The following is a 12,870-nucleotide window of genomic DNA, read 5'->3' on the forward strand; positions in this document are numbered from 1 at the left end:
ACGCACGCACTCTGGCCTGCTTGCAGCGGCAGGCGCAGGACCTCCACTGGCCAGCTGCGCGGGGGCCTGGGCGGAGTAGAGTTTGTCTAGGTCGGGGTGGAGTGACAGCAAGCGCCTCTCCAGGCAGCTTTATCAGGAACAAAGCTCTCATTTCGCTCTTCGACTCCTGTGCCTATCATCTCTCCACTGATTTCTAAACTCAGGTGTTAGTTATTCAAGGGCCCCCCTAAAGCCCTCATCCCGTCAAACAGCCCACTGGCCCTCTCTCCCTTTCAGTTCCCACGTCTCCTGTGTATCAGTCCCGCATGCCACGGGAGACCAACATGGTGAGCCAGCTGTCCTGGGCCACGGGAGGACTGCCTCGGAACACACCTTTTCCTGGAAGTTGAAGACAGTCTCCGCCAGCCGCTGCACGTACGGGTCGAGTTTGTAGGACTCCCACACCAAGGCGATGCCCTCTGCGATCAGGGCCTGCACCTCCTTCTTCAGGCCGGCCACCAGCAGAGAGATGGTGTTCCGTTCCTCCACCTTCTCACAGGTGCGCTCGTAGGTGCGCACGCTCTCAATCAGGGAGATGGCGAACGGATAGAGCTGGTTGGCTTGATGAGCCTTGTTCACAATTGCCAGAGGGACTCGGAAACCAAGCCACTTGAGGTTTCGAACTTCTTTTGAAAGTGTGATAATCTCGGGGAGGAAGTTGACCTTAAGCTTGAGGACGTTCCCGGATCGGCCACGAACCCGGGTACTTTCGATGGTGAAGATGCGCCCCGAGACGCCCAGGTTCCGCTGCTGCACCTTCCGGGCCCAGTCGTCAAATATTTCTTGGGTGTTGAGCTTCATTCGGAAACTGTCGCCATCCTGCTTCAGCTTCTGCCCCTCCACGTGGTTCTCCCAGCCCTTGCCCAGGACGTCCTCCACACGCTTCATGTAGGCGGTCAGCTGTCTGTCAATCTGCTTCGCCCAGATGATGGACCCAGACACAGGCGGCAGATCGCGCACGTGGCTCATCTTACACGCCTGACTCTGTGGGTACTGGACTTTGAACTTGTCGTGAAGAGACTCGATGTCGTCTTTCACGCGCTGGATTAGCTGGGTCTGGTATTCACGAATGGCCCCGCGGATGTGAGGCCTGACAAACAGTGCATTGAACCTGGAGAAAATCCTAAACATCTCGTTAGCATTCTTGGCCGTGCCGAGCTGATCCCGAAGGCGAGCAGTGATCCGGGTCTCTACCCTGTCAATCCTCTCGTCGTATCTCTTCATCGCGGCCTCCCATGCCTCTGTGCCTTCTTTGGAAACATCCAGTCCATCCACTTCCTTGACATTCTCGTAGGCGAGGTTTACCTCCTCAATAGCATTCGCATCAGCAGCATCAAAAAGAACCTCAGCTACTTTCATATCCTGGGGTTCAGGGACCTCCCCTTGATTCTGCTGTGCAACCGCTGTGACCTGAAAGGGAAGGATTCGTGATCAGGTTACCAATGAAGGCTGTATTTGGTTGTACACCAGCAGAGCACATACACAAATTACCAGTCAGCCTCGGTAACGCTTGTTTGACTCTAGTCAAACACTTAAAAATGTTTTTAAGAGAGAGGAAGGGAGAGGGAGATATACATGATGAGAGAGAAACATCATCCATTGGCTGCCTCCTGCATGCCCCTTACTGGGGATGGAGCCTGCAAACTGGGCAAGTGCCCTGATCAGGAATCAAACCAGGAGACAACCAAGATGGCGGCATAGGTAAACACCTGAACTTGCTGCCTCGCACAGCAAAACTACATCAAAACTACAACTAAAAGACAAAACGGTATCATCCAGAGCCATGGGAAGGCTGGCTGAGTGGGAGTTATACAACTAGAAGGAAAGAGAAAAGCACACTGAGACTGGGAGGAGGTGCAGAAGTGCGGAGGTATGGAGGCACGCAGAAACGGGCTGGCAATTGGGTACGCTGTTGTCTTTTTGAATTGGGAGGGAGATACAAGATCCTGACTGCTCTGAACTCCAGTTCCGGGCAAGACTCTGCGGACCCAGACTCACTCGGGGAGAAACTGGACTGTCTGGCATCGGGCCGGAACATGAGGGCGGCTTTCTCTCAGAGGTGCTTGCAGCAATCATTGTTCCTGCATGGGGTCGCGGGACCCAGAGACCCAGGGACTTTTCGGGGCAGGGCTGACGGTTTACCCTTCCCTGGTGATTCCCTGAGACCCCGCCCCACCCAATTTAAAACCCCACCCAAGCTGTGCACAGAGGCTTTTGCATATGAATGGCCTGGCCTTTTACAATCTAAAACCTAACTGCTGCTGGGTCAGAGAGCCCCAGAGCTTCCAAAAGAAGGCCCAAGGCTCGACAGCAGCCTACATTGCTTCACAGCTGGGCCTCATCTGGGCACCTCCAAACCTCAAACAATGAGGAGGAACCTGTAGATCTCTCTGTAACTCCTGCTGGGTAGCCTCAGGCAGTGGCTGACTTTGCACCTCCTTGGAGATCCAAGAGCCAGTGTAACCAGTGGTCAGAGTGAGACCATCCAGATTACAACTCTTCACATCCATAAGAGACACACTCAGGGACAGACTCAGTAAGCACCAAAACCCCACTGAAGCAAGTCCTGCCCCACAAGGGTGTCTCCAGCACAGCAGTTCTCCCATTGTAGACACAACTGGTCCTCACAGCCGACTGGCCCGGAGGTCAATTCCTCCCAGTGATACCAACAGCAATCAAGGCTTAACTACAACAAGACTGTGCACACAGCCCGCAAGAGCGTCCACCTCAGGTGACTAGGGAGACTGAGCAACTGGGCCCTATAGGACACCTAGCACAGAAAGCCACTCTATCAACACAGGGAAGCATAAAAAATGCAGAGACAAAGAAACAGGTCACAAATAAAAGAAATAGAGGAAAGCAAACTACTGGATATAGAGTTCAAAACCACAGTTATAAGGTTACTCAAGAATCTTCTAGAAACCTCTGAGAAATTTAGTGAGACCCTCAAGTATATGAAAAAGGACCAATTAGAAATTAAGGAATCAAACCAGTGACCTCTTGGTGCACGGGTTGATACTCAACAGCTGAGCCATCCCAGCAAGACTAAACATTTTATAGCCCTGACTCAGCAAAGCCACGTAAAACATGACATAGTACATTTTAACTCTGCACTGCACAGACCTTCTGACAATGTAGTCTCTCTGCTTAAGCAGTGAAATTAACATGTGTTAGACCTGGATTTGGGGTACTTCCCTTTTCAATGTTTAATCGGCAGTTAGAACCGTCTACAAGAGTGTAGTAATTCAAAGGAATGCTACGTACAAACTCAGTGTCCAACAGTTTTCCTTTCTTAGTCTTAAAACTCTAGGTTATAGCCCACAGGAAGCACACAGCAGAGGGACGACTAAAGTGCTAGAGTAACATCAGAACCTCCATTCAGTTCTCTCCCAGTGTGCTGCTGGAAGTCGGTGTTGAGTACGTCACGATACATTAAAGATGAACATTGTAATCCCAAGAGTAATCTCTAAGAAAAAGAAGTGAAAGAACTACAGCTGCAAGTCTACAGAGGAATTAAAGTGATATACTAAAAACAGCACAAACGGGGGCCGCCAAGAAGGGAGGAACAAGAATGAGGCAAGTGGACAAGAGCAAACAGCAGGTGTGAGTCTAACCACATCGATAACTGCACTGAGTGAACAGACTACACATAGTGATAAAACATGCTGAGAGCGCATCATACACACATTTATTACAAACTGTACCGAGCTGAAGAATGTGGACATGATTACACACAAAAAGAAAACGTACAATGCTCTTTAACAAATGATATATGAGAGGAGATACCTGGCAAAAGTTGAGAAACCCTAGGCTAGAAGGACTCAGCACTATTCTCAAAACTCTACGGGTAAAATAAAGGGTGACTATTAAATGCCAACACACACGTACACACACTACTACCACGCCGAGTGAAAAGCTGCTGAGGATTCACTATTAACAAGTACTCAAGCCTGAACAGCAGGCACCGCGATCAGTGGTGAAGTTTCCCAGACCGCACAATTTCCAGACTGGAGCCCCCCTAACATTTTTTTACAAGATTTTCAAACTACAGGAGGGTTGAAAGATTTATGGACTGAACACCTACACACACACCTAGCATTAATTAATACTCAGTCAATTAACATTTGCTATATATTGGCTTTATCATATATCGATCCATTTACCAGTCAATCCCTCTACCTATATATCTCAGTGCACCTTATATTTCTGGACTGGGTTTTTTAAGGGAAGAAAAGCACTGATGAAGAGAAGAAAACGTTGAATTGAGAAGAGAAAAAAGGATGTCTGAAGAAAATGAGTCATTTAATTATTTTGACAAATCTCAGGCATATGCAATTATTATTCACACTAGTGGCTGAGTGCACGAAATTCGTGCACGGGGTTGGGGGGGGCGGGTCCCTCAGCCCAGCCTGCACGCTCTCCAATCTGGGACCCCTCAGGGGATGTCCAACAGCCGGTTGTCGGACATCCCTCTCGCAATCCGGGACTGCTGGCTCCTAACCGCTCACCTGTCTGCCTGCCTGATCACCCCTAACCACTCATCCTGCTGGCCTGCTCGCCCCCAATTGCCCACCCCCCGCCAGCCTTCTTGCCCCCAACTGCCCCCCCAGCCGGCCTTCTTGCCTCCAACTGCCCCCCCCCTTGCCGGCCTGATAGCCCCCAAATGCCCCTCTGCCAGCTTGCTCGCCCCCAACTGCTCTCCCTGCCAGCCTGCTTGCCCCCAACTGCCCCCACCCCCGCCGGCCTGATCACCCCCAACTGCCCTCCCCTTTTGGCCTGATGGCCTCTAACCGCCTCTGCCTTGGCCCCGCCACCATGACTTTGTCTGGAAGGTCTCCTGGTCTCATTAGCATATTATCCTTTTATTAATAAAGATTTTGCAGATGAGGAATCTGGAGAAAAGGTTAAATAATGTGTCCAAGTCACATAGCTAGTTCAGCAGTGGGTTGCAGGTTCTGGCTCTAGGGTCCATGCAATTTGAGGGTAGGAATGAATGGGTGGAGAACGTTAAAGATTTGGATTGAAACAATATAATACAGAATCACTAGATCTTAAGGATGACAGCAACAAGACGGAGCTAAAGGAGTAATAATGCAAAACAGAAACAAGTAGTTCATCTGAAATAATCACGCGTGAATTTCTGGAATGGGAATCACACCTGTGGCCTCAGGACCCTGACGATGACTGCTCTCAGCTGTTCATGCTGCCTTCGAAACTTCCTCATCTGGTCTAGGCGAGCCTGAAGCTTCCTGTGGGCAGGGTTGATTCGCCACACCATCTTCAGATTTTCTTCCCTTTTCCGTTTGACAATGTCTCTCAACAACACCTGAAGTTTCTCGTATTCATCATCCCAAGTCTGAAACACTTCAAAGCACGCAACCATAACCTAGGATGTAATTGAAGAAAGGAAGCTTGTTATTACAGTGCAGTTTGGTCTCAATGCCCTGAGGTTGCTTTCTGATATAGTAAAACGTACTTTTTCAAATTCTTCGTAAGCAACATGCATTAGTTTTCTAGTGCCCAACACTTTGAGTAACTGGGAACTCAAATCTCTTGAAATGGCCTCCACCAAGCGCAGGGCCCTCTGGATGGGATACTTCGTGTTCCGGATCTTTCTCAAATGGGTGAAGATCGCCACAAGGGCCTGCCTGATCTTGTCCAGCTCAGTGGCAGACAGCAAATCATTCAGAGGGAAATCTTTCATCAGAGGGTTGTAGTCATTCACGGTTTCCAAAGCCTGTTTTAGACCTAGATTAAGAGACAGTAAGTGGTTTTCATACAAAGTAAAACAACTCTAACACAATGGTAGATGTCAATCTTACCTCAACTGAAAAGTAATGCAACTACAGGATATTCCGTACAGGCCTACTACTGGGAAAGTAAACTGAAATGTGTCCTCATGATGGGACAGTTGAATATTGCAAAAGATCTAGTGACAAAGAAACTATTTGATATTTGGGGGAAAAAACTCATTAATAGGATGATCCCAGCACAGCTTCATTTTCACTTGTTAAAGAGCATCAGGGATACCCTCATAGTTCATCTTCTTTTGCTTTCTAGATTATCTAAATGCCCTACTAAAAACAAGTTTAAAACACTAGAATTTCGTCATCTTTAAAAACACTAGAATTTAAATTTTATGCCCATGGCACAAGTTAGGTGAGTACGTTATTGACACAATCACAGAAACACCTGGGTCCTAGTCTAGATTTTTACTTCCTCTGGCACAAGATTTTTATTTATTTATTTTTTTAAGATTTTTAAAAACATGTTAGAAAGACATAAAGGTTTCGGAGGTGTTACAGAAAATTCAAGTATACTTTTCCACATTAGTAAATGCCCAGGTAACGTGTACAGTGTGATTAATGTAATAGGACGATTTCCACCCGAAATCTCCTCTAACATTTGCCACAACTGTGGTCCAGCTGCTGGCTCTAATGGGCTTCATGGGCATGGAGTCGTACACACATGCTAACTGTGCCCAAGCGCTCCAACGTTCGTGTGCCCACTGGGTGCCAACGAAACACCACTCACTGCGGACCACGCAGAAAACTAAAGGCTCCTCACCCCCTTTCAGAACAGGGAGGGGAGCAGAAAACAGGACGGAGCAGGTGAGAGGAGGAAGAGAAGTACTGAGCAGCTCTCTGTCCCCAGCCCTGCAGGCAAGTAACTGCTGCTTCTGTGAACCGCCTTCCTGCTGCCTGTCTGGGGCACACTGACTTCACACTGAAAGCACAGCCTGCCCAGGGGACTGAGCAACAGGGACAGGATGGAACTCCCATGGCTCCCGACACTCAGGCCTAGAAACCGGCTGTGTCCTCAAAACCCCGGAGGAAACGGGAGGTATGTGGAAAGTCACTTTCCTTACCTAGGACTGGGGGAAATATGAGACAAGATGCGAGAGGAAAAGGAAAGGTGGTCATATATTAACTCTCATCTCAATTACCAGCAAGGTCTCACAAAAGGCAGGTTAACTGCCTGATGGATGATCAGTTCTAGTTTTACCTGTGTCAGTGTCGAAACTGACGGTGGCATGGAAGCGCTTGCCGTGCTTCAGGATGTCCAGCGTGAGCAGAACCTCGGGGCTCTCTCGCTTCTCCTGTATGCGGTACAACGCACGCTCCAAGTTCAGCCAAAAACTGATTTCTTGTAAGGCCGTTCCCGAAGCAGGGTCTCGGTCGAGTTTGGTCACCTTTAAACATAAAATAACACTGAAGGGTATTCACATTTAAAGGTGGAAAAAGTATCATTAACTAAACACATGCATTACAATTTAATTTCCATATTTCAAGTGGATTTCCTGCCTGTAAATGACAAGTAGTTGAACTTGTCACAGGTAGGAAAGAGGTCAGACGAAGGCTCAGGGTGATGGTGTGCGTCTCCCACTTCCCTGGGCTTGGCAGGCCTGCTGGGCAGTCCCGGCACCAAGGGCAGGTACGGCCAACAGTCACCCAAGAATTTACCTCACAGATAACAGAGCGTGAAGCCTTTACAACTATTTTCAGTCTGTGCTCTTACTTTCTGAATTTCTCGGATCCAGCGGTTAACTCCGGATTGTAGCTGATTGAGAAAAGTTGGGTCTTCAACCTTATCTCCAAAGTCTGTAACTTTAGGCTTTTCTCCACGCTCATAACACTGCTTTGCGACATTTGTAATAATTGGATGAATTGGCAGGCTGATCTCTGGAATTTCAATGTTTTGCTGCAGGTGAAGGAGTCCCATTTCAAGTTCTGCAATCTTTTTTTCAACTGAAGGAGCCATTTTATCACCATCCCTAAAAAGACAGAAAATATTTCAAAACTTAGTGCACTACTGGTCTCCAAGACATGCTCTTATTTCAGATCTGTCAAATATTAATAATAAACATTTTATTAACACAACAGATTTACATCCTCTTGGTTGTTAGCTCTACCTCCCGATTCCTGAATTTTACATCATTTTCCAATGTCTTGTGAAGACGTAGTGAAATATGATTCAAACCAACAACGGGAAAATGGTTTTTACCTGTCTGCCTTGCCAGACTCTCTGATGTAGGACTTAAAGAAAGGAGCCACCGCATTGCTAATGAAAGAATGCAAGGTTTCATATGGGGAGTCCTCGCTGAGCGTGAGAACGCGGAGCTGGGAAGACACTGGTTTGTCTGCATCAATGACTGGAGTGCGTTTAATGAATGCCAAGCTACAAGAAAGCAAAGAAGAAATTAGAACACAAAGTCTCATTCCTAATCGGTCTTGACAACTGTGGCCTTCTCTGTGTTGCATACAAATTAAAAATTCATTTGGCCCTGGCTGGTGTTGCTCTATGGTTAGAGCATCAACCTGCGCACCAAAAGGTCTCCGGTTCGATTCCCAGTCAAGGGTCCATATCTGATTGCGGGTTTGCTCCCCATCCCCAGACAGGGAACTTGTGGGAGGCAACCAGTTGATGTGAGATCTCACATTGATATTTCCCTCCCTCCCCTCAACTCTCTGAAAAGCAATGGGAAAAAATATATGGTGAGGATTAACAAACAAAAATATTCATTTGACTGTTTCAATTTAAAAATCCTATTAAGAATAGACTAAATTGTTGCTTTTCTAATATTGAAACACAGTGCTCTTCTTTACTCACATGAGAACTAACCAAATCAAGGTTATGGTTATAGCAAGGGACCGTGAAACCAAGCAAAATTTGTTTGTCTTATAAATGGGTTACATTCATAACCTTGGCCTCATTTACACTAACCTTCCTAGCAACTGCAGGTTACAAGCCATAATGTACTTAAACCTGACCTTACACTAGTTTGTAGAAGGTGGAAAATCTGGTAACACACATTGAAAATGTCGATGCACCACGTCTGAACCTGTGACACCGTTTTTAGGGATTTGTCCTATAGACTCAGACATGTACCTAACAGTGTTCACCAGTTATCTATACTAATAAAAGGGTGATATGCTAATTAGACCAGGACTTTCCGGACATCCTTCAGGACAAAGCCATGGTGGCGGGGCCAAGGCAGAGGCAGTTAGGGGGGACCAGGCCAGGAGGGGAGGGCAGTTGGGGGCGATCAGGCCAGCAAGGGGGGGCAGTTGGGGACGAGCAGGCCGGCAGGGGGGCAGTTGGGGGCAAGCAGGCTGGCGGGGAGGGGGGGGCAGTTGGGGGTGAGCAGGCGGCGGGGGGGTGGGGGCAGTTGGGGGTGAACAGGCAAGCTGGGGAGGTGGCAGTTGAGGCAATCAGGCCGGTGGGCGGGGGGCAGTTGGGGGTGAGAAGGCCGGCAGGCAGAGTGGTTAGAGGCGATCAGGCAGCCTAAGCGACCAAATGACCGGTCGCTATGACACACACTGACCACCAGGGAACAGATGGCCAGTATGCTCCCACAGTGGGAGCACTGGTCGCTCAGCTCACAGACGGGCACTCAGCGCAGGCTCGGGCTCCTCCCGGGCCACCTGCCGCTTCATGCACTACTACATCCCTCAGGGGATGTCGGACTGCCAGTTTCACAGATCCTCAGCTTGGCCTGTGGGGATTGGGCCAAACCCAGCAGTACAACATCCCCCAAGGGGTCCCGGATTTCGAGAGAGTGCAGGCCAAGCTGAGGGACCACTCCGGTGCACGAATCCGTGCACCAGGCCTCTAGTTTATAATAATGATGATTCAGATATAATCTGAGGGCATTATTAGATATGTTACAATGGGTGCCATGACATGGATATTAAAGTAAAAATATTTTAGAATTTATCTTAATTTGGAAATCCTTCTAACTTGAATTCATGAAATCGAAGATAAGATACTGAAATTGCAGAGTAGAAATCTTTTGAGTGTTTTCTTAATGACTTCGTCTGAGTCAGTTAAGACTGATGCTTAATTCTCGCAAGCTCAGAACTCGAGATTATGGTTACAGTCACACTACTTACCTGTTGGACTTGACTCCATAATGAATGTCTATATTGATATTATAGGAAATGAATTCTTTTTCTTCTTCTCCTTCATCACCAACATCCTCTACAAATTAAAATAAATATTGTATCACATTCTTGTCAACATTTCCAATTTTGAGTCAGCTCTACTTATTCTCCCTAGCTACCCATTTTTTTCTGACTCCTGCCCTGGGCCCTCCTTTGCTGCATAATCTTGGGCAAGGGGGTGAACCTCTCTGGGCCTCCGTTTCTGTGCCTGGGCTGTTGGACACATTAAGGAGCTGTTGCTGGGCAGTGCTGCAGGTGGGCAGGCGCGCTGTGCTAGGGGAGCGGGGATGCCTTACAGCCAGCTCTCCAGGTCCCAACCACTCCCACCTTGACTCCCTACACAGAAGTTACCTCTCTCTTCCCTTCCTCTCCCTCCCCTGCCCCCCCCCACCCCCATTCTGCTCAGTTGCTAACTCAGCACTTACTATATGACAGGCATTTTACTAAGTACTTTAGCTACATGTCTTTAACCCTCACTACAACCTATGGGGACTGGCATGACTGTCACTATCCTTGTTTCCCAGGTAAGGAATGTAAGCAAACTGTCCTCAGACCGTGGCTGGAAAGGGACAACCTAAGAATTCAGAAGTCAGTGATTCTAAACCCAGTGTCCTCACCAGTACACAGGCTGCCCCTCCCTCATCCAGGCCCCCAGGGCAAACTGCTGTCTAGCATCACCCCAGGGTCCCTGAGAGGTGTTCCCCTCGCCTTCCCCTCTGCTCCTGGAGCACTTCTCATGGCCTGCTGGGGGATTAGGAGGATGCACTTCCTCCCCGACGGTGGGCTGCTGATGCCCAGGAGCCCTTTGAAAAGCTGACTGGATTTAATAGTAAGATAGCTCAAGATACATGTGAGCACAATTTCTAAATGGCTGAAAATCAAAACAGAAAAATTAAAATAAAAAATGTGTAAGAACGGAAATAACGCAAACCTGTAGGTGTAGCACTAACCCACCAGAGGCCTGGATGCTCTAGTCAATTATTTCCGCAATGATAAGTTACACGGAAACGTGTGCTAGCAGAAATCACTATCCCAGATTAACAGTATGTATGTGAGATCACTATCCCAGGATTAACAGTATGCATGTGAAATCACTATCCCAGGATTAACAGTATGTATGTGAGATCACTATCCCAGGATTAACAGTATGCATGTGAAATCACTATCCCAGATTAACAGTATGTATGTGAGATCACTATCCCAGGATTAACAGTATGTATGTGAGATCACTATCCCAGGATTAACAGTATGTATGTGAGATCACTATCCCAGGATTAAGTTAACAGTATGTATGTGAAATCACTATCCCAGGATTAACAGTATGTATGTGAAATCACTATCCCAGGATTAACTTAACAGTATGTATGTGAAATCACTATCCCAGATTAACAGTATGTATGTGAGATCACTATCCCAGGATTAACAGTATGTATGTGAAATCACTATCCCAGGATTAACAGTATGTATGTGAAATCACTATCCCAGGATTAACAGTATGTATGTGAAATCACTATCCCAGGATTAAGTTAACAGTATGTATGTGAAATCACTATCCCAGGATTAACAGTATGTATGTGAGATCACTATCCCAGGATTAAGTTAACAGTATGTATGTGAAATCACTATCCCAGGATTAACAGTATGTATGTGAGATCACTATCCCAGGATTAACAGTATGTATGTGAAATCACTATCCCAGGATTAACAGTATGTATGTGAGATCACTATCCCAGGATTAACAGTATGTATGTGAAATCACTATCCCAGGATTAACAGTATGTATGTGAGATCACTATCCCAGGATTAACAGTATGTATGTGAGATCACTATCCCAGGATTAACAGTATGTATGTGAGATCACTATCCCAGGATTAACAGTATGTATGTGAGATCACTATCCCAGGATTAACAGTATGTATGTGAGATCACTATCCCAGGATTAACAGTATGTATGTGAAATCACTATCCCAGGATTAACAGTATGTATGTGAAATCACTATCCCAGGATTAAGTTAACAGTATGTATGTGAAATCACTATCCCAGGATTAACAGTATGTATGTGAAATCACTATCCCAGGATTAACAGTATGTATGTGAAATCACTATCCCAGGATTAACAGTATGTATGTGAGATCACTATCCCAGGATTAACAGTATGTATGTGAGATCACTATCCCAGGATTAACAGTATGTATGTGAAATCACTATCCCAGGATTAACAGTATGTATGTGAAATCACTATCCCAGGATTAAGTTAACAGTATGTATGTGAAATCACTATCCCAGGATTAAAAGTATGTATGTGAAATCACTATCCCAGGATTAACAGTATGTATGTGAAATCACTATCCCAGGATTAACAGTATGTATGTGAGATCACTATCCCAGGATTAACAGTATGTATGTGAAATAACTATCCCAGGATTAACAGTATGTATGTGAAATCACTATCCCAGGATTAAGTTAACAGTATGTATGTGAAATCACTATCCCAGGATTAACAGTATGTATGTGAAATCACTATCCCAGGATTAACAGTATGTATGTGAAATCACTATCCCAGGATTAACAGTATGTATGTGAAATCACTATCCAAGGATTAACAGTATGTATGTGAAATCACTATCCCAGGATTAACAGTATGTATGTGAAATTACTATCCCAGGATTAACAGTATGTATGTGAAATCACTATCCCAGGATTAAGTTAACAGTATGTATGTGAGATCACTATCCCAGGATTAACAGTATGTATGTGAGATCACTATCCCAGGATTAACAGTATGTATGTGAGATCACTATCCCAGGATTAACAGTATGTATGTGAAATCACTATCCCAGGATTAACAGTATGTATGTGAGATAACTATCCCAGGATTAACAGTAT

General features: G+C 46.3%; 1 protein-coding gene across 1 annotated transcript in view; it reads right to left on the reverse strand.

Moving 5' to 3' along the window:
* DYNC1H1 (dynein cytoplasmic 1 heavy chain 1) overlaps nt 1-12,870 on the reverse strand; it is a 69,831-nt gene that overhangs the window by 45,711 nt on the left and 11,250 nt on the right. Inside the window, exons 2-8 of the mRNA XM_036316656.1 lie at nt 9,933-10,020; nt 8,044-8,217; nt 7,558-7,813; nt 7,045-7,231; nt 5,516-5,787; nt 5,198-5,425; nt 373-1,449 (exon numbers count right to left, since the gene is read on the reverse strand). Coding sequence (XP_036172549.1) covers nt 373-1,449; nt 5,198-5,425; nt 5,516-5,787; nt 7,045-7,231; nt 7,558-7,813; nt 8,044-8,217; nt 9,933-10,020 — 2,282 coding nt within the window. The remainder of the gene's footprint in view (nt 1-372; nt 1,450-5,197; nt 5,426-5,515; nt 5,788-7,044; nt 7,232-7,557; nt 7,814-8,043; nt 8,218-9,932; nt 10,021-12,870) is intronic.

This window comes from Myotis myotis, unplaced genomic scaffold (assembly GCF_014108235.1).
Source record: "Myotis myotis isolate mMyoMyo1 unplaced genomic scaffold, mMyoMyo1.p scaffold_m19_p_1, whole genome shotgun sequence".
In the NCBI taxonomy this organism is placed as follows: Eukaryota; Metazoa; Chordata; class Mammalia; order Chiroptera; family Vespertilionidae; genus Myotis; species Myotis myotis.